Source organism: Scyliorhinus canicula, chromosome 13, assembly GCF_902713615.1.
Source record: "Scyliorhinus canicula chromosome 13, sScyCan1.1, whole genome shotgun sequence".
Taxonomy (NCBI): domain Eukaryota; kingdom Metazoa; phylum Chordata; class Chondrichthyes; order Carcharhiniformes; family Scyliorhinidae; genus Scyliorhinus; species Scyliorhinus canicula.
In genome coordinates, this window is record NC_052158.1 from 44,012,295 (window position 1) to 44,033,147 (window position 20,853).

The window sequence follows — 20,853 nt, forward strand, 5'->3', positions numbered from 1 at the left end:
GTTAGATCTATATTAATTTAAAGCCTTCAGTGAACAATGAAATGTTGTACTGTCACGGATATGAAGAAGGTTTGCATCTTCCTTTTAATGTGCAGTGTGGTGTATTTGACCAGTGTTCCTGTTAATTCACATTTGCCTCATGTTAATTCAGAGTAGACTCAAAGGTTTTACAGCACAGAAAGAGGACCTTCATCCCATCATGTCTGTAACAGCCATCAAGCATATGTCTCATCTAATTCGATTTTCCAGGACTTGGTTTGTAGTCTTGAATGCTCTGGCATTTCTAATGCCGCCATCTAACATGGCTGCCCGCAAATGACAATGGGAATTGTGGTCAGGTTGGGACACAGACGGTACACAGCCCCTATGTATTGTGCAGAGGGGAACCAGACCTACACTGAAACTCACACCTAAATGCAAATCACCGATTTCCCCAGGACAATGGGACACAGATTGAAACACAGCAGCAGTAAGACTTGGGGGCACCTATTTACCTTATTTGGGAGTGCATATGTGCCTTGGACAATAGCAGCTCGGACCCACCCAACCATCGAGGTACCCGCCCCTAATTGGCCAGAATCGATTAAGGTGATCAAAACCCTATCGATCCATTGGATCCTGAGTTGGGACCGTCCAAAAGATCGGGGGATAAGAAGAACTGCGCAACCAGTATTCGGCCTCTTTTGGGGACCGGCCTCTGCCTCACCAATCACAGCGCATCGACCAGCCAAGTTCAAGGACCCGCGATCACTACCTGAAGGGCGGGCCACAGCCGAGACGAACCTGACGACTTCTAGCTGCCGCACGTGAGGATTCAGATAAAGGCCTTACCTAACCTATACAGAGCCGGTCACTTGGAAGTTAAGTAAAGGTCATTTCAGTTGTTAGGTGTAGTTTAATGTGTAGCCGCGTGTAGATTATTACGCATAGAACCAAGCCTGTGTTTAATAATAAACCATAATTGAACTAATATGCTGGTTGTGTGGTCATTTGTCCAATACAAGGAACGTACTCGCGTCTTCTGGTTCTGATAAAAGAGCAACATTTACTCCTTGAATGCTATGGCATTTCTAATGCTTATTTAAATGCTTTTTAAATGTTGTAAGGGTTTCACCTCTACCACCATTTCAGGTAGTGAGTTCCAGTAAGATTTTAAGATTCCATGTTCGACTTTAAGATAGATTGCTTTATTTTTCTGAATTTGTAAAGTTGACTTTCCTTCAATGTATTTGTGTGTGTGTGTCAATGGGTGCAATAGTGTTAGATCATGGGGCGAGTGCTGAAATTAAAAAAAATTCATGGGGCGAGTGCTGAAATTTTAAAAAATGATGTCTTTGTTTAAACCCACAAAAAACTTGATGCTGAATTTTCAGATTGTGCACATTACGAAGGGTTAAAAACATACATATCATGCTCATAGAAACTGACTGATGGCAGAGAGTTTGGAAAGATTTCAGAAGTTGCCTCTCCCCGTCAACTTCTCCTCCCCAAAATCCACTGTGTCCTTGTGGAAGTTATGTTCCAGCTGTACATAGCTCTATTTAAACCCTATCTGAAGAACTGTGTTCAGTTCTGGGTGCCGCACCTCAGGAACGATGTATTGGCCTTGGAGGGAGTGTAGCGTAGATTCACCAGAATGTTCCTGGGGCTCAAGGGTTAAATTAGGAGGACAGGTCGCACAGACTGAGCTTGCATTCCCTTGACTGTAGAAAATTAGGGGGTAATTTAATTGAGGTGTATAAGTTGATGAAACAGATTGAAAGAGTAGTAAGAGAGAAACTATTCCTCTGGTGGGAGTGTCCAGATCAGGCGGACATAGTATTAAAATTAGAGCTCGGCTGTTCAGTGGTGATGTCAACAAACACTTTTTCGACGGTTCGCGGCTGTGAGGGTTCCTAGCCTGGGGGGGAAGGGAGGGGGGGGAAAGGGGAATACCGGGTTGCTGCTGGTAGGGTCAAGAAGGAGCTGGGGGGGGGGGGGGGGGGGGGGGGGGGCTGGGGGGACAGAGGTGAGGTGTTGTCGCTATGGGGACTGGGTCGGACAGGGGGTGCTGGCCTGGGGCGGGCAGTCGACGGGCTATGGCTAGCCGATGGGGGCGGGACGCCCTCTGATCCGGTTGGTCACTTGGAATTCGAGAGGGTTGATTGGGCCAGTGAAGCGGTCGAGGGTACTAGCTCACCTGAAGGGGCTAAAGGCAGATGTGGCAATGCTTCAGGAGACCCACCTGAGGGTGGCGGACCAGGTCCGCCTGAGGAAGGGATGGGTGGGGCAGGTTTTCCACTCTGGGTTGGATGTGAAGAACCGGGGAGTGGCGATACTGGTGGGGAAAAATGTGTTGTTTGAGGCATCGGAGGTGGTGGCGGATAAGGGGGGTAGGTATGTTATGGTTAGGGGCAGGCTACAAGGAGAGAAGGTGGTACTGGCTAGTGTGTATGCCCCAAATTGGGACGATGCGGGCTTTATGAGGCGTATGTTGGGACGGATCCCGGATCTGGAGGCGGGAGGTCTGATCACTTTAATACGGTGTTGGATCCTTCACTGGATCGGTCCAGCTCTAGGACGGGTAGGAGGCCGGCGGCGGCCAAGGTACTGAGAGGGTTTATGGATCAGATGGGTGGAGTGGATCCATGGAGGTTTGTGAGGCCGAGGGCACGCGAGTATTCTTTCTTCTTCCACGTACATAGGGTCTACTCTCGGATAGATTTCTTCGTGGTGAGTAGGGGACTGATTCCGAGAGTAGAGGAGGCCGAGTATTCGGCCATCGCAATCTCCGACCACGCTCCGCATTGGATAGAGTTGGAGATGGGAGAGGTGCGGGACCAACGTCCGTTGTGGCGGTTGGATGTGGGGTTGTTGGCGGAGGAGGTGTGTAGGAGGGTCCGGGCAAGTATTGAGGGGTACCTTGAGGTGAATGATACGGGGGAGATTCAGGTGGGGATGGTCTGGGAAGCCCTGAAGGCAGTAATTCGTGGGGAGCTGATATCCATCCGAGCACACAGGGAGAGGAGCGAGAGGAGTGAGAGGGATAGACTGGTGGGAAAGATGCTGGAGGTGGACAGGAGGTATGCAGAGGCACCAGAGGAGGGACTGTTGGGGGATAGGCGCAGCTTGCAGGCTAAATTTGATTTGCTGACCACTAGAAAGGCGGAGGCATAGTGGAGGAAGGCACAAGGGGCAGTGTACGAACATGGTGAAAAGGCGAGTAGGATGCTGGCTCATCAGCTCCGCAAGCGGGATGCGGCTAAGGAGATTGCTGGAGTGAGAGACAAGAGTGGGAATGTGGTGCGGAAGGGGGTAGAGGTGAATGAGGTCTTCAAGGACTTTTACGGGAAACTGTACCGGTTGGAGCCAACGGGGGTGAGGGGGGGAATGGAGAGGTTCCTTGACAGGCTTTCTTTCCCGAAGGTGCAGGAGGGGCTGGGTGCGCCGATTGAGCTGGAGGAGATAGTTAAGGGGATCGGGCAGATGCAGTCAGGGAAGGCACCGGGGCCGGATGGGTTCCCGGTGGAATTTTATAAAAAGTTTGTGGACCTAGTGGGCCCCTTGCTGGTGCAGACACTCAATGAAGCGTGGGAAGGGGGGACTTTGCCCCCGACGATGTCGCGGGCGCTGATCTTGTTAATTTTAAAGAAGGACAAGGACCCCCAGCAGTGTGGTTCATACAGGCCCATATCTCTCCTCAACGTGGATGCTAAGGTGCTGACAAAAATCCTGCCCACCAGGATAGACTGTGTGCCAGGGGTTGTGCACGAGGACCAGACAGATTTTGTGAAGGGAAGGCAGCTGAACACGAATGTGCGGAGATTGCTGAATGTCATCATGATGCCGGCGATTGAGGGGGAGGCAGAGATAGTGGTGGCGCTGGATGCGGAGAAGGCCTTCGATAGAGTGGAGTGGGGGTACCTATGGGAGGTGTTGGGGAGGTTTGGATTTGGTGAAGGGTTCATTAGATGGGTAAGGCTGCTATATGAGGCCCCAATGGCGTGCGTGGCCACGAATAGGAGGAGGTCGGAGTACTTCCGGCTTTACCGAGGGACCAGGCAGGGTTGCCCCCTGTCCCCCTTGTTGTTTGCACTGGCAATCAAGCCGCTGGCGATGGCGTTGAGAGATTCGGAGAGGTGGAGCGGCTTGGTGCGAGGTGGAGAGGAACATAGGGTGTCGTTGTATGCCGATGACCTGTTACTGTATGTGGCGGACCCGGTGGGAGGGATGCCGGGAGTGATGGAGTTGCTAGCTGAGTTTGGGATCTTTTCAGGTTATAAATTAAATTTAGGCAAGAGCGAGGTGTTTGTGGTGCACCCTGGAGACCAGGAGGAAGGAATTGGTAGGCTCCCGCTTAGGCGGGCAGGGGAGAGCTTTAGGTACCTGGGGGTGCAGGTGGCCAGGGACTGGGGGACTCTTCACAAGCATAACTTCACCAGACTTGTGGATCAGATGGAGGAGGAGTTCAAGAGGTGGTACATGCGGCCATTGTCGTTGGCGGGGAGGGTACAGTCCGTCAAAATGACGGTGCTTCCAAGGTTCTTGTTCCTCTTTCAGTGCCTGCCCATATTTATCCCCAGGGCCTTCTTTAGGAGGGTGACTAGCAGTAGTTTGAGCTTTGTGTGGGCACATGGGACTCAGAGAGTGAAGAGGGTGTTCCTGGAGCGAGGAAGGGATAGAGGCGGGCTGGCGCTGCCCAACCTTCTGGGGTACTATTGGGCAGCCAATGTGTCAATGGTGCGTAAATGGGTGATGGAGGGGGGAGGGGCGGCGTGGAAAAGAATGGAGATGGCGTCATGTAGAGGCACGAGCCTGGGTGCCATGGTAACGGCGCCGTTCCGCTCTCCCCTCAGGGGAAACAGGGGGCTCGATGGAGGCTCCACTGGGTGGCAACCATCGGTTCATCCCGGGGAACACGGATGGGGGATTTAGGGGGTGACAAAGGGCGGGCATCAGCAAATTGAGGGACCTGTTTATTGGCGGGAGGTTTGCGGGCCTGGGGGATCTGGAAGATAAATTTGGCCTTCCCCAAGGGAACATGTTCAGATACCTGCAGGTAAAGGCGTTTGCTCGGCGACAGGTAGAGGGATTCCCTTTGCTGTCCACGCAGGGGATGATGGACAGAGTGCTTTCGAGGGTGTGGGTCGGAGAGGGGAAGGTGTCTGACATCTATAAGGTAATGCAGGAGGTGGAGGAGTCGTCAGTGGAGGAGCTGAAGGCTAAATGGGAGGAGGAACTCGGGGAGTAGATAGAGGACGGGACTTGGGCGGATGCCTTGGAGAGAGTTAACTCTTCCTCCTCATGTGCGAGGCTTAGTCTCATCCAATTTAAGGTGCTGCACCGGGCCCACATGTCCGGGACTAGGATGAGTAAGTTCTTTGGGGGTGAGGATAGGTGCACCAGATGTTCGGGGAGTCCAGCGAACCACGCCCATATGTTCTGGGCATGCCCAACACTGGAAGAATTCTGGAAGGGGGTGGCGGAGACGGTGTCGAGGGTGGTTGGATCCAGGGTCAAACCGGGGTGGGGACTCGCCATCTTTGGAGTTGCGGTAGAGCCGGGAGTGCAGGAGGCGAAAGAGGCTGGTGTCCTGGCCTTTGCGTCCCTAGTAGCCCGCCGAAGGATTCTGTTACAGTGGAAGGATGCAAGGCCCCCAAGCGTGGAGACCTGGATCAGTGACATGGCAGGATTTATAAAATTGGAAAAGGTAAAATTTGCCCTGAGGATCAATACAAGGGTTCTATAAACGATGGCAGCCTTTTCTGGACTTCCTGGCAGAGATAGGTAACTGGGTCAATAGCAGCAGCAACCCGGGGGGGAGGGGGGGTGCACTATTGTCGTGTCTATTCTGTAACTTTATAGTGTGTTAATTTGCGTTGTTGCTCAAATGCTGTGTTGTTCATGGAGGGAGGGGGGGCGAATGTATATGATTGTTAATATTATTGTTATTTTCGGTATTTTACTAAGGTGTGTCAATGTTGTATAAAATCAAAATTTTCAATAAAAATTATTTCAAAAAAAACTTCATTAAAATGGGATGGGAAATCTGGAACTCTCTCCCTCCAAAAATCTGTTGAGGCTGGGGGCCAATTGAAAATGTCAATATTGTTAGAATGGGGAAGGCAGGATGAAGTAGGGAAAGGACAGGGAATGGGGGATGCTGGTTATTTGTTGTGCTGTATCATTTTCCTTCTGCTCTTATTTGTTGTGTTTTCTTAATGCAAATTTAGAAAATCAAATTATTTGTTTTTCCAATTCAGGGGCAAGGGGGAATCGAATCTGGGTCCTCAGCACCGTAAGCAGCAGTGCTAACCACTGCACCACCGTGCCGCCCTTTATTTGTTGTTTGTATAAATGCTTTAATAACATTTTTTTTTTAAAAAGAACATTTCAATGCAGAGATTGATAGGTTTATTGTTAAACAAGGGGATTAAGAGTTACAGAGCCATGGCAGGTAGATAAGAGTTAAGATTTGGATCAGCCATGATATAATTGAATGGTGTCACAGACTCAAGGGGTTAAGCCAGTTCCTACATTCCTTAAATTTCTCTCAATTGCCCTCTCTATCTTATCTCCAATGATTGGTCAATGTAATTCTCTTCGACCTCCAGCTCCTGACCCATACCCTCTCCATCAGAAAGACTACCTGATGGGCGGCAAGTAGCACACTCAATAGCACTGTTGCTTCACAGGTCCAAGGTTCGATTCCCGGCTTGGGTCACTGTCTGTGTGAAGTCTGCACGTTCTCCCTGTGGCAGCATGGGTTTCCTCCGGGTGCTCCAGTTTCCTCTCAAGTCCCAAAAGACGCACCGTTAAGTAATTTGGACATTCTGAATTCTCCCTCTATGTACCCGAACAGGCACCGGAATGTGGCGACTAGGGGCTTTTCACAGTGACTTCATTGCAGTGTTAATCTAAGCCTACTTGTGACAATAAAGATTATTATTAAATATTGCCAAGGCAAGATGGTGGGAGATTTGGAGGGGAACCTCTGTAGCATGTCCCATTTCAAACACCACCACCGGCCCCCGCATTTTTCCATCTGCTGTTGAAATCCTTATCCATGCTGATTGAGTAAAGTATTTGACACACACCAGACACAAACATTGTTTCCTTAGTGTTGATGTGTCAGTGTTTCATGAGTATTCTGACTGTGTGAGGCTTAGTCACTGAGCTCACTTGTCTTCCCTGCTGTGTGAATGCGACGGTGATCCAACATACCCCACAATTGTTCAAAGTCCTTATTACACACATCACACGTGAATGTTTTCTTCACCCCTGTATGAATGCGCCGGTGAATCACCAGACCTGGCAATTGTGCAAAGCCCTTATTACACACCTCACAGGTGAATGGTTTCTCTCCAGTGTGAAGGCGTTGGTGTTCACGGAGGATCGATGACCGGGCAAAAGATTTCTTGCACACTTCACATGCGAATGGTTTCTCCCCAGTGTGAAGGCGCTGGTGTTCACGGAGTTTTGATGACTGGGAGAATGATTTCTTACATACTTCACAGGTGAATGGTTTCTCCCCAGTGTGACTGCGTCGGTGTTGCGCAAGCGCAGATGAACGTGTGAAGGCTCGGTCACACAACTCACACCTGAAGGGTTTCTCTCCTGTGTGAACGCTCTGGTGTATCAGGAATCTCGTTGATGTTGGGAAAGCTTTATCACAAAATGCACATTTGAAGCGTTTCTCCCCTGTGTGGATTGTCTGATGGACTTGGAGGTCTGATAACTGTGTGAAAGCTTTCTCACACACATCACAGCGAAAGGGCTTCTCCCCAGTGTGTATACGTTTGTGTCTGGGGAGATTTGATGACTGTGAGAATGATTTGTTGCAAACCTCACACGTAAATGGTTTCTCTCCAGTATGAGTGCGTTGGTGGTTATGAAAATGGAATGAGCACGAGAATGATTTGTCACACAACTCACACTTCAACAGTTTCTCTTCCATGTGGCTGTCCCTCTGGTTACAGCGAGTATAACTGAGTCTGTGGACCCGTTGTCACACACCTCACTCTTGAACAACCTCTAACCTGCAGGAATGGTTCGTGAAACTCGATGAATCATTGAAGCTGTCACCACATGTGGCGTCCATTCACACTTCTTCCCAGCCTCACCCTGACCCATCACCCACAGACAAACCTTTGGAAAGGTTGGCTCTGATGGAAGGTTCCACACCACTGACCAGTTTCATTCTGATGATATGTCAAAGCTCCCCGACGCAACTGATTTACAAATGATGGTTTCACTGCCCAACTTTCTCGGTGTTGAGCAATGCTGTGAAGGGACTGGATGTCTTCCCACAGTTGTGCAGTTGCTCCTTGGGTGATGGTCAGGATCTATCTGTGGTGTCTATCCACTCTACATTCTCTGGCGTAGTACGGCACAATCCTTCTGTAAAACAGGAAAGGGAAACATAATTTCCTCCAACTCCCTCTCCTCCTCTGCTGAAGAGGCTGACTCCCAGTTAGAGACTATTCCACACGGAGTGCCAGTCTGCTATTCCCCTGTGTGGGGAGATAAGATACAAGTCCTTTCTTTTTCCTCACGTGACTGTCACACACCCTTTGTTTCCAGCAGGGATAGTGACCAGGAGCATACAATGTGGCTACTTTCTTTCGTCCACTCAGTCCCCATCGTCCCAGTCACCGTGAGGACAATGGAAAAGACCGCCTGGCTATGAATTAACTAGCTTGTGTTGTGCTGGCAAACACCAGTTTTACCATTCGAGTAACTTTTTTTACAATAATGGTCCTGGGAAATACTAATTCTATGGAGATTTTGAAATTTCTCCCTTGTTTTCCCAAAATTATTTGAAGTAAGTGCTGGAACCCAAGGAAAGCATTGCTTCAGGGAGGCTGATTGAAGGGTTTTGGTTCATCCTGGGAAATTAGATACACTGCACTCACTCAGACTACACATCCCAAATTCAGCTCTCACACACGGCACTGGGCAATATCAAATATCGCAGCACTATCAAATCCAAGCCCAGGCTGTCGGGAAAGGCCGAGGCCTTCAGGTAAAATCTTTCACGAAGGCATTAAAAGGTATTTCAATAAATGTGTCTCTGCCCCTCCCAGATAATTACAGCTCACCTTCTCATATTCAGCAATGACCCATCAACAAAACTCAGCCTGTAAATCAGGAGGGAAATGCTTCCAATAAACACCCTCAATATCCAACACACAGCCAAACAGCTCAGCACAAAGCACCGAGTAAACAGGTCTGTGAGCTGGATCTTCTGACACAGCATAAGGGGCATTTCCACAGCTGATTGCCCACAGGATAGTCAGGCTGCCTGAACATTAGTGTGGATATTGTGCAATGTAATGATTGTAAATTGTGCTCCTTCACTCACCATCTCCTGACTTGGTTTTGAGTCCCTACAGGAAGTGAAGCAGCTGTGGTAGAGGAAGAGGAGAGAATGGGCAGAGTGGGTGGGCTCTCTGATTGACGTCTCTCACAGACAATCCAAATATTTCTGCAGGAACAGGAGTTTCCTGAAGTTTGGGAAACTGATCGAGGAAACGGAGGCGACTTTGAGCAGCAGATCAGGTGGGGATTTAAACTTGTCATTGTCCCATCTGAATAAAACGTCACTTATTGCAGCTGTTGTCTCGGTTTCCCTGGTAAACACAGTAAGAAGTCTTACAATACCAGGTTAAAGTCCAACATGTTTGTTTCAAACACTAGCTTTCGAGCACTGCTCCTTCCTCAGGTGCGAAAGATAGTGTTTGAAACAAACATAGAAGGATTCCTGTGCACTTTGTACTAAAATAATGAATGAAGGGCAGGTGAATACAGTGATTGGCAGCGTCAATCTCATTTTTATAGTGATTGAAAGGAAGATTCAACACTTTTGATGTGAATCCCTTGCAGCAAGTTCAAAATGATAAAAGCTGTTCCAATTCAACAAGAACGTTATTGAAAAGGAAAGCAATGATCAGGCTGCAGATTTCCAAATATCTTTCCAAGTTCTTACTGTGCTCACCCCAGTCCAACACCGGCATCTCCACACTCTGGTAAACGTTTGACAGAGATTTCTAGTGTGGGAATAGCATTCTTTATCCTCGGATGCTTTCAATTTGGTAACATGAGCGTGGGATGTGTAGCCTTGGATGTATTTTTTTTTTTTTTTTTTTAAATTTTTTTATTGGAATTTTTTGCAGAAAATATAACAAAAAGTATAGCAAAAAGCAGTAATATGCAACTAACAGCCCCATAACACCCACAATTCCCCCCATACCGTAACATCACATGTATCACATTCCCCCCCCCCCCCAAACAAGAGAACTTAACCATAAATTAAAATTAGATAAATCAAATTTAAATAAAATAAGCTAACATAATCAACGCCCCCCCCCCCCCCCCCCCCCCCGGGTTGCTGCTGCTACTGTCCCAGTACCCTATCGTTGAGCCAGAAAGTCGAGGAAAGGTTGCCACCGTTTAAAGAACCCTTGCACCGATCCTCTCAGGGCGAATTTAACCTTCTCAAGCTTAATAAAGCCCGCCATGTCATTGATCCAGGTCTCCACGCTTGGGGGCCTCGCGTCCTTCCACTGTAGCAAAATCCTTCGCCGGGCTACTAGGGACGCAAAGGCCAGCACACCGGCCTCTTTCGCCTCCTGCACTCCCGGCTCTACCCCAACCCCAAAGATCGCGAGTCCCCATCCTGGCTTGACCCTGGATCCCACCACCCTTGACACCGTCCTCGCCACCCCCTTCCAGAACTCCTCCAATGCCGGGCATGCCCAGAACATATGGGCATGGTTCGCTGGACTCCCCGAGCACCTGGCACACCTATCTTCACCCCCAAAGAACCTATTCATCCTCGTCCCAGTCATGTGGGCCCTATGCAGCACCTTGAATTGAATGAGGCTAAGCCGCGCACACGAGGAGGAAGAATTTACCCTCTCCAGGGCATCAGCCCATGTCCCGTCTTCGATCTGTTCCCCCAGTTCCCCCTCCCACTTCGTTTTCAGCTCCTCTACTGACGCCTCTTCCTTCTCCTGCATAAGCTTGTAGATATCGGATATCTTCCCCTCCCCGACCCAGACCCCCGAGAGCACCCTGTCACTCACCCCCTTCGCGGGGAGCGCAGGGAATCCCTCCACCTGCCGTCTAGCAAATGCCTTTACCTGCAGATATCTAAACATGTTTCCCGGCGGGAGCCCAAATTTCTCTTCCAACTCCCCCAGGCTCGCAAACCTTCCGTCGATAAACAGGTCCTTCAGCTGTCTAATGCCCGCTCTATACCATCCCAGAAATCCCCCATCCATGTTCCCCGGGACGAACCTATGGTTCCCCCTTAACGGAGCCTCCATCGAGCCCCCCACTTCTCCCCTATGTCGCCTCCACTGCCCCCAAATCTTGAGGGTAGCCACCACCACCGGACTCGTGGTATACCTCGTGGGAGGGAGCGGCCACGGCGCCGTTACCAGGGCCCCCAGGCTTGTATCCCCACAGGACGCTCTCTCCATCCGTTTCCATGCTGCCCCCTCCCCCTCCATCACCCACTTACGCACCATCGACACGTTGGCCGCCCAGTAATACCCCGAGAGGTTGGGCAACGCCAGCCCCCCCCCATCCCTACTCCGCTCCAAGAAGACCCTCTTCACCCTTGGGGTGCCATGCGCCCAAACAAATCCCATGATGCTGCTGGTCACTCTTTTAAAAAAGGCCCTAGGGATAAAGATGGGCAAGCACTGGAAGAGGAACAAGAACCTCGGGAGAACCGTCATTTTGACGGATTGCACTCTGCCCGCCAGCGATAGCGGCACCATGTCCCACCTTTTAAATTCCTCCTCCATCTGTTCCACTAGTCTGGTGAAGTTAAGCTTATGAAGAGCCCCCCAACTCCTGGCCACCTGCACCCCCAGGTACCTGAAACTCTTCACTGCCCTCCTGAAGGGGAGCCTCCCAATTCCCTCCTCCTGATCTCCCAGGTGCACTACAAATACCTCGCTCTTTCCTAAGTTCAGCTTATAGCCCGAGAAGCCCCCAAATTCCGCTAACAGTTCCATCACCCCCGGCATTCCCCCCTCTGGGTCCGCCACATATAACAGCAGGTCGTCTGCACCTTGGATGTATTTGACAGCAGATCAGAGGAGGAACTACAGTATCCCAAGATGTGGAAATGCTGGCATTGGACTGGGGTGAGCACAGTAAGAAGTCTTACAACACCAGGTTAACTTCCAGTCGGGGAACACTTCAGCAGTCAAGGGCATTCAGCCTCTGATCTTCAAGTAAGCATTCTCCATGGCAGCTTTCAGGACCCGCGACAACGCAGAATCGCCGAGCAGGAACCTATAGCCAAGTTCCGTACACATGAGTACGGCCTCAACCGGGACCTTGGATTCAAGTCTCATTTCGTTTAGCATGGAGCTAAATCGGTGGCTTTGAAAGCAGACCAAGGCAGGACAGCAGCACGGTTCAATTCCCGTACCAGCTTCCCCGAACAGGCGCCGGAATGTGGCGACTGGGGTTTTTCACAGTAACTTCATTTGAAGCCTACTTGTGACAATAGCGATTTTTATTTCATTTCATTCACCTCCACCATCTGGCCTGCAAAATCTTACCAACTGTCCTGGCTTGAGACAATTCACACTTCTTTAACCGTGATTATCCCTCTCTCCAGTTGCTCCGTTTGGACCTGTAAAGACTTAATTACCTGCAAATACTCGCATTCAAAGTATCGTCTTGCATCTTTGACTTTGTCTTTCTATGCGTTTCTGGAACCTACCTCTTCATTCACCTGAGGAAGATGCAGTGCTCTGAAATCTGGTGATTCGAAACAAACCTGTTGGACTTTAACCTGGTGTTGTAAGACTTCTTACTGCACAGTATCCAAGGCAGCGATATGGAGGGAATCAGCACATGATCAGGAGAGAATAACACAGGAGAGTGACTAATATATATTTAAAATTCCTGATATCGTCAATTTCAGCCGAATTATCCTCTAAAACCAACACAAACTAGATTAAACTCCAGGACACAACCTGTGCACTTCTGGTTGTTGCATATTTGTTAAGAAGTTGCAAACTTGTGTGTGACCAATTGAAGCAGTATAATTTGGCAGGCACGGTAGCACAAGTGTCTGCATGGGTTTCCTCCGGATGCTCTGGTTTCCTCGCACAAGTCCCGAAAGACGTGCTTGTTAAGTGAATTGGACATTTGGAATTCTCCCTCAGTGTAGCCAAACAGGCACCAGAGTGTGATGACTGGGGGATTTTCACAGTAATTTCATTGCAATGTTAATGTAAGCCAACTTGTGAAACTAAGAAAGATTATTATTTAAAGATGATACATTGTGATCGGAGTGGCTTCATGATCAATGCAGTGTGTAAACATCTACAGGACAATTTATTCATTTTACAAGATGTTTGTGTTTCAACAAATGGTGGGTGGGGTTTGTACAGGGCGATCAGAGTCTGAGGAATTATTTTTGTGGCCCTGTTCACAATAACCTCATTTGAAGCCTACTTGTGGACAATAGCGATTTAAATTTCATTTCATTCACCTCCACCATCTGCCCTGCAAAAGTTGTGATAACAACTTTTGTTCCCGTTCACGGAATAATCCACCTGGAGTTGGAATTGAACCCACAAGTCAAAGGGTTGCGAGTTCAGGTCCCACTCCAGGACTTGAGTACAAAAATTCCTGGCTGACACTCAAGCGCAGTACTGAAGGGTGGAAGAGATTCCAGAGATAGGGAGGGGAGAGGCCATGGAAGGATTTGTAAACAAGATCAAAAATTCACTAAAACAAACACTGAGCTTTCTAGGGAAGAGGCACGGTGGCAGAGTGGTTAGCACTGGTGCCTCACAGCACCAGGGACCTGGGTTCAATTCTGGCCTCGGTTAACTGAGTGTGGAGTTTGCACGTTCTCCGTAGTTTCCTCTGAATTATCTGGTTTCCCCCCACAGCCCAAAGACGTGTAGGTTATGTGGATTGGCCATGCTAAATTATCTCTTCGTGCTCAAAGGTTAGGTGGGGTTACGTTTTTCGGGGGAGCGGCCTCGGTACTCTTTTAGAGGGTTGGTGCAGACTCAATGGGTCGAATGGCCTCCTTCTGCACTTTAGGGATTGTATGATTCAAAGAGTGGGTTATTTTGCAAGTTTTATTTCTAACAGACTGTTAGAGCAGTAGACCTTTGAAGACAATCCCTTAAGATGTTCATTCCAGCTGACATCAGGGACTTTACCACCTTTCACTGTTTCAGGAACGTGACTGGAGAGATGATGCAGGAGAGAGGTCTTTAGATTTCTGGGACGTTGGAATGTTTTTTGGGGACGGTGGGGCCTGTACAAGGCGGCGGTTTGCACCTGAACTGAAATGGGATTAGTGTCCTTGTAGAGGGCTTTGCTATTGTTGTTGAGGAGATTTTAAACTAACTTGGCAGGTGTCTGGGATCCTGAAAGAAGGTTCTGGGGCAGCTCGGTGGTGTAGTGGTTAGCACTGCTCCCTTATGGTGCCGAGGTCCCAGGTTCGATCCCGGCTCTGGGTCACTGTCCGTGCGAAGTTTGCACATTCTCCCTGTGTTTGCGTGGGTTTCGTCCCCACAACCCAAAGATGTGCAGGGTAGGTGGATTGGTCACGCTAAATTGCCCCTTAATTGGAAAAAATGAATTGGGTACTCTAAATTTATTTTTAAAAAGACACTCAGAAAAGGTTAATTTAAAATAATTTGTCCAACTCGTGGAAAGGGACACGGGGGTCAAGATGACACCTAACGCAGGCCGCACCTTAGCCAGCACTGAACATCTCAAAACAAAAATTAATTTGCAAGAAAAAGAATGATTCATCAGAAAATCCGCATGAAGTGCAAATGTTCCCAAGTTGGAAGACAAGAACCAGCATAAAAATATAATATAAATAAACCAACAGTAAATGATCACATTGCAAACAATTCAGTCAGGCCTGTTAGTTCGAACAGTCAGAGATCAGAGCACACAAGAGTTTCTTTTTCAACGTGTAGCACAGCCAAAATTCGAAGCGAGATCATTGAGTCAGGAAGGCATAGAATGTCTAGACCAGTTAAGTCACAGGGGGTTTGGCAAGATTGGATGGTATGTGTTCTAATGCAAGGAGTCTGACGAACATGGCGATGAATTGAAAGTATAAATTAAAATGTGGGGATACGTCATAGAGGTCATTGAGACATGGTTGAGTGAGGGGCAGGATTGGCAGCTCAATATTCCAGAATACAGGATCTTCAGGTGAGAAAAAGGGGGTAAAAAAGAACGTGCCTCAATTTTGATCAGGGAATCAATTACAGAAGTAAGGAGGGACAACATCTTAGAAGGCTCTTCAATTGAAGCCACATGGATAGAACTTAAAAACCAAAAAGGAGCAATCATATTGCTGAGAGTGTTTTATCGGTCCCCCAACAATCCGAGAGAAGTAGAACAGCAGATGTGCAGACAAATTTCAGAGAAGTGTAAAAGTAATAGGGTAGTTTAAAATCGCGGATTTCAACTTCCCCAATAGTAACTTGGGTAGCTACACTGTGAAAGGTTTAGAGGGAGCTGAATTCCTAAAATGCATGCAGAACTTTTTAAGCCACTAAATAGAAGGACCAACAAGATAGGGGGCAGTCCTGGACTTAATTTTCAGCAACAGACCTGGGCGAGTGGTTAAAGTGTCAGTCGGGGAGCATTTTGGAGACCAGTGATCATAACGCTGTTAGGTTCAAGATTGTTATGAAAAAGGACAAGGCACCCCACTATCCCCTGCTGCTCACATTGGATCATCCCACAATGCTTTCATTGTCAGGAACTCAGACATCACACTCATATTCAGGGAAGATGAGTGACCTAATGGTCAGCTGGTTGGGGACAATGTCCATCCCTTTCTTCCATGGCTGATCTCATCATTTTATGTGCCACTCCCTGAATCCCAAGATTGTTTTGCAACTCACAGACAGCCCCAACACACAATCAATTTTCCTGCTTTCTCTTTTCTGTTTCTCTCTCCCTGATGCATGAGCTGATTTAAACCCCCCCCCCCCCCCCCCCCCCCCCCCCGCACCCCCGCCCCTTGCCCATCATCATTGCCTTGGATGCTGTGGGTCTTCCTCTTCTGATCTGCTGAAAAAAACATATCTGAGGCTACACATCCCGCACTGCTGCTGTCAGTTTGAAAGCCTCCGGGGAGGAAGAATGCTATTCCCACACTAGAAATCTCTGCCAAATGTTTAGCAGAGGATTTGACAGCACTTGGCAAAATTGCTGTTCAATGTAAAATCTTATAACAAACTACAAAACTACAGAGAGTCCTGGCTCTCCCATTAATTTCTTCATCTCGATCCCACATAAGTTCCATCACCTGTTTAGCTAGGACTAAATACAATCCCTCATAAATTATCTACACACCAGGGAACCTCCGGCAATCAGAGCAATATCCCATTTGCCATCTATATGCAAACAACTAATTGGTTAGAAATATGGTTACCTCACTTTTTACGACACCTTAATTACAGCTTTAGCAGACACACAGTCTGGATACATTAATTTTCTTTAATGGTATTACTGCAATAAATATATCCCCTAACCCAGGTTTTTATTAAGATTACTGCAATAGATATGAAATATTTACATACATACTTGCACCAATTTATTACATTCATCACAGAAACATAGCTTACAAGCAATGTCCCTCGCTGTTCCTGGGTATGTCCTGTCCCACCAACAGGAGAGACCCACAGTGATATATATAATCAGGAGGGAGCTCCCTGGGAGTTCTCAAAAATTCTAAAACTCATGAAATCTCAAAATTTCAGGTTAAATATGGGCAAAGAAACTTCCTGCTGATTCCTACGTACCCCTCCTCGTCCCCTACCCCATCTCAGCTGATGAATCAGTACTATCAGAACACCATTTATAGGATGCACTGAGGGTCGCAAGACAGAATATACTCTACATGGGGGACTTCAGTGTCCATCACCACGAGGGGCCCTGAGTACCACTACTGACCAAGCTGGCAGAGTCCCAAAGGACCCTGGATTAGGGCAGGTGGCGAGGGAACCAACAAGAGGGGAAAACCTTCTAGATCTCATCCTCACCAACCTGACTGTTGCAGCTGGATCTGTCAATGACAGTATGGTAGGAGTGGCCACTGCCAAGTCACCTCTTCACATTGAGGATACCGTCCATCGTGTTGTGCTGCACTGCCTCCATGCTAAATAGTATAGACTTCGAACAGACTCAAGGCTGGGCAAATATAAGGCATTGTGGGCCATCAGCAGCAGCAGAATTGTATGGAACCACAATCTGTAACCTCATGGCCCAGCATATTCCCCACTTTATCATTATTATCATCAAGCCAGTGGATCAACCCTGGTTCAATGAAGAGTACAGGACGGCATGCCAGGAGCAGCACCAGGCACACCTAAAAATAAGGTTTCAACCTGGACAAGCTACAACACAGGACTAGTTGTGTGCCAAACAGCAGAAGCAGCAAGGTTAATGATAGACTGAGATAGGTGATTCCACACCAACAGATCAGATCTAAGCTCTGCAGTCCTACCAAATCCAGCCGTGAATGTTGGTGGGCAATTGAACAACTCACTGGAGAAGATGGCTCCACAAATACCCCCAATTTCAAAGATGGAAGAGTCCATCACATCAATTTCAAAGATGGAAGAGTCCATCACATCAGTGCAAAAGACAAGGCTGAAGCATTTGCAACAATCTTCAGCCAGAAGTGACACTCTTTGTTTACTTCAATTATCTTATTCATTTATAATTATTTCAATTACATGTTGTGTTCTCATCTTTCAGTAAGACATTTATAGAAGCTTGTAAAGTTTAATGTAAAACATTTAACGGAGCAGTGCGGTGGCGCAGTGGTTAGCACTGCTGCCTCCTGGAGCCAAGGTCCCAGGTTCGATCCCGGCTCTGGGCCATTGCCCATGTGGAATTTGCACATTCTTCCAGTGTCATGTGGGTCTCACCCCACAACACAAAGATGGACTGGGGAGGTGTGTTGGCCATGCTTAACTGCCCCTTAATTGGAAAACTAAATCATTGGGTACTCTAAATTTAAAAAAAAACTTTATCAGCTGAACAGTGACATAAAAATGCCTCCACTTTTACAAATTTCTTGAAATAAAATATATTTTCTCACTTAATTACAACGGTCCCATCTATTAGTAAAGGGGAGGGAACGGTTTTGGCAATTGTTAATTGGCAAGCTCAATGACCGAAAGTAGCAGCTGCTGAAGCGCAGTGTCCTGACACACATCTCCTCTGACATCATTTCGGGATATCCTTTGGCAGTACATTAAAAAATATATTATAAATTTAAAGTACCCAATTCATTTTTTTTTCAATTAAGGGGCAATTTAGCGTAGCCAGTCCACCTACATCTTTGGCCTGTGTAGATGAAATACACAAGGAGAATGTTCAAACTCCACATGGACAGTGACCGGGGGCCAGGATTGAACCTGGGTCCTCAGCGGTGAGAGGCAGCAGTGCCAACCACTACGTCACCTGCCGCCTCTTTGGCAGTATACTCTTGAGGATGGATGACTGATTTGCTGCAATACCTGTCACACAGACGGTTGACATTAGTTCACAGGATGCTTGCATATATCAACCTAGGCATTAAACTTTGTTAAAGCATTTGAAGTCATCACTGAGGCTTCAATGGCTGAACATTACATCAGGGAACAATTCAGCTTAAAATACACTGTCAAATCCAAATGTACATTAGCTCTGAATCAGCTGGAAGGATAGACGTGCTAACATTGGGGTCCTTGAAGGAGTCAATAGCACCAGTATCGAGGCTATGATCATCCAAAACCTATTTCACTGGGTCGCCCATATGCTTCGGATGTCAGAATCTTGACTGCCAGCTCAATGAAGGATTCCAAACAAGAGGAGGACAAAAGAAGCTCTTCAAAGACACCTTGTAGGTTTACCTCAAGAAATGGCACACAGACGTCAATGCCTGGGAGATCTTTTCTCAGACCTATTTGGAGAAACCTGAATAAAGGGTCACAATTCTTCAAGAACACCCTATAGCAAGAGGAGGCCCAGAAAAAGAGCCTGAGAAAGGAATACCTGTGAGTTAGCATCCAATGACCGATACCATCATTTGGAAACTCCTGCCAAGTGAGTGATTGAAGATGCGACTCCAGGTTCGGGCTCATCAGCCACATAATGAGCCACAGAGCCCGTGACCAGTAACACTGAGTCTCTTATGTGGACAATCATAGCAGTTAATGAGTGATCACCGCATTCTATCCATTACAGTTCCTTTAATGGAATTAACATCCTCATGACAAACCAAAGTTTAAAAAATAATAATTCTGTCCCCTTCAGTGATGTCACTCACTTGATACAGTAAGCAGTCATGTACACCTAGGTACGGTGAAATGTATTGCTAATAAAAAGTATTGTTTTAATGGAATTAACAGCCTCATGGCAAACCAAAGTTAAAAAATATATATGTCCTTTCATTTTATTTGTATTTTAAACATAATTATAAAGGCTAAGGACTAATTATTTAAAACTTTAACCTACCGAAAAAATGTCTCCTGCCTCTGCTAGACTGAAAAATGTCTGTGTACATAAAAAGGTGCAAAAATTCACCAAATATCTAGTAAGTGGCCCAAGTTAGCGCTGCAGCTGGATTTTTCATTCAGTAGCGTAGAGCTTCAAGCAGTGGGGAAAATTTTGGGGGGTTTGAATGTTGCCTTAACGCCCCCACTTCTGGGTCGTCGCGCCGCACCAGTGACTTAGAGGAATGAATCCTCCAGCAAGTTATGAGCCAAAAGCTACATTAAATCAGTCCACAGTCTCCACATCCTCACAACCAGCTCTTGGAATCCAATGGGGCAAATTCTGTGAATGCTGAAAATGTGATAAACATTCAGAAAATGCTGGAAATGCTCAGGTTAGGAAACATCTGTAGGGAGAGAAGCAATCTCTCTGCAGCCTTTGACATCCCGACCACACTGTCATAAGAACATAAGAACTAGGAGCAGGAGTAGGCCATCTGGCCCCTCAAGCCTGCTCCACCATTCAATGAGATCATGGCTGATCTTTTGTGGACTCAGCCCCACTTTCTGGCCCGAACACCATAACCCTTACACCCTTTATTCTTCAAAAAACTATCTATCTTTACCTTAAAAACATTTAATGAAGGAGTTCCGCTTTCACCTGCCAGTGGAAACAACCTGCCCGCATTTATCCTATCTATTCCCTTCATAATTTTGTATGTTTCTATAAGATCACCCCTCGTTCTTCTAAATTCTAACCAGTATAGCCGTCTACTCAACCTCTCCTCGTAATCCAACCCCCTCAACTCTGGGATTAACCTAGTGAATCTCCTCTGCACACCCTCCAGTGCCAGTACGTCCTTTCTCAAGTAAGGAGACCAAAACTGAACACAATACTCCAGGTGTGGCCTCACTACCTTATACATTTGCAGCATAACCTCCCTAGTCTTAAACTCCATCCCTCGAGCAATGAAGGACAAAACTCCATTTTCCTTCTTAATGGCCTGTCCTCCTGCAACTCTTCTGTGTTGTCCAGTCAGTGGGACTGCTATGACTTGGGCACTTTTCCTTCTTCAGTTGTACACAGAGAATCTGCTGCAATGGTGAATCTTCCCACCGCCATCGCTCTGGTTCCTCCCAAGGGTCAATCTCTGCTTTTCAATTCGATTCAGCCGCTCGGGCTCGCGCTTCCTCACATTCCCACTACCGAACGCTGGGCTCCAACCGCCGCTGCGCGGGGCAGAACTACAACTCCCATCAGACAGCGCGGGCCGGCTCTGGTCCCGTTTCCCCACTGTCGGTCCTCACTGCGCAGGCCCCCGGGCCATATGCAGACGGGGTGATGTCGTTCTGGCCGGTGACG

The 20,853-nt window shown here is 47.6% G+C and overlaps 2 protein-coding genes across 5 annotated transcripts in view; one reads left to right on the plus strand and one right to left on the minus strand.

Annotated features, from left to right (window-relative positions):
- Positions 1 to 6,376: 6,376 nt before the first annotated feature.
- Positions 6,377 to 20,426, minus strand: LOC119976697 (gastrula zinc finger protein XlCGF71.1-like). 4 transcript variants are annotated; one of them, XM_038817400.1, is made up of 3 exons: positions 12,065 to 12,406; positions 9,344 to 10,098; positions 6,377 to 8,379 (listed from the first exon to the last, which is right to left on the minus strand). In XM_038817400.1, exon 3 carries the CDS (start codon positions 7,934 to 7,936, stop codon positions 7,145 to 7,147), a length of 792 nt encoding a protein of 263 aa, XP_038673328.1. In that variant the 5' UTR covers positions 7,937 to 8,379; positions 9,344 to 10,098; positions 12,065 to 12,406; the 3' UTR covers positions 6,377 to 7,144. The 4 variants fall into 4 exon arrangements, with proteins under 4 accessions (XP_038673328.1, XP_038673331.1, XP_038673330.1 ...); XM_038817403.1 differs by lacking the exons at positions 9,344 to 10,098; positions 12,065 to 12,406 and adding an exon at positions 20,408 to 20,426; XM_038817402.1 differs by lacking the exons at positions 9,344 to 10,098; positions 12,065 to 12,406 and adding an exon at positions 19,051 to 19,425.
- Positions 9,488 to 20,853, plus strand: part of LOC119976677 (zinc finger protein 271-like) — a 60,362-nt gene continuing 48,996 nt past the window's right edge. Inside the window, exon 1 of the mRNA XM_038817366.1 lies at positions 9,488 to 9,540. The gene's annotated coding sequence lies outside the window, so the exon portion shown is untranslated. The remainder of the gene's footprint in view (positions 9,541 to 20,853) is intronic.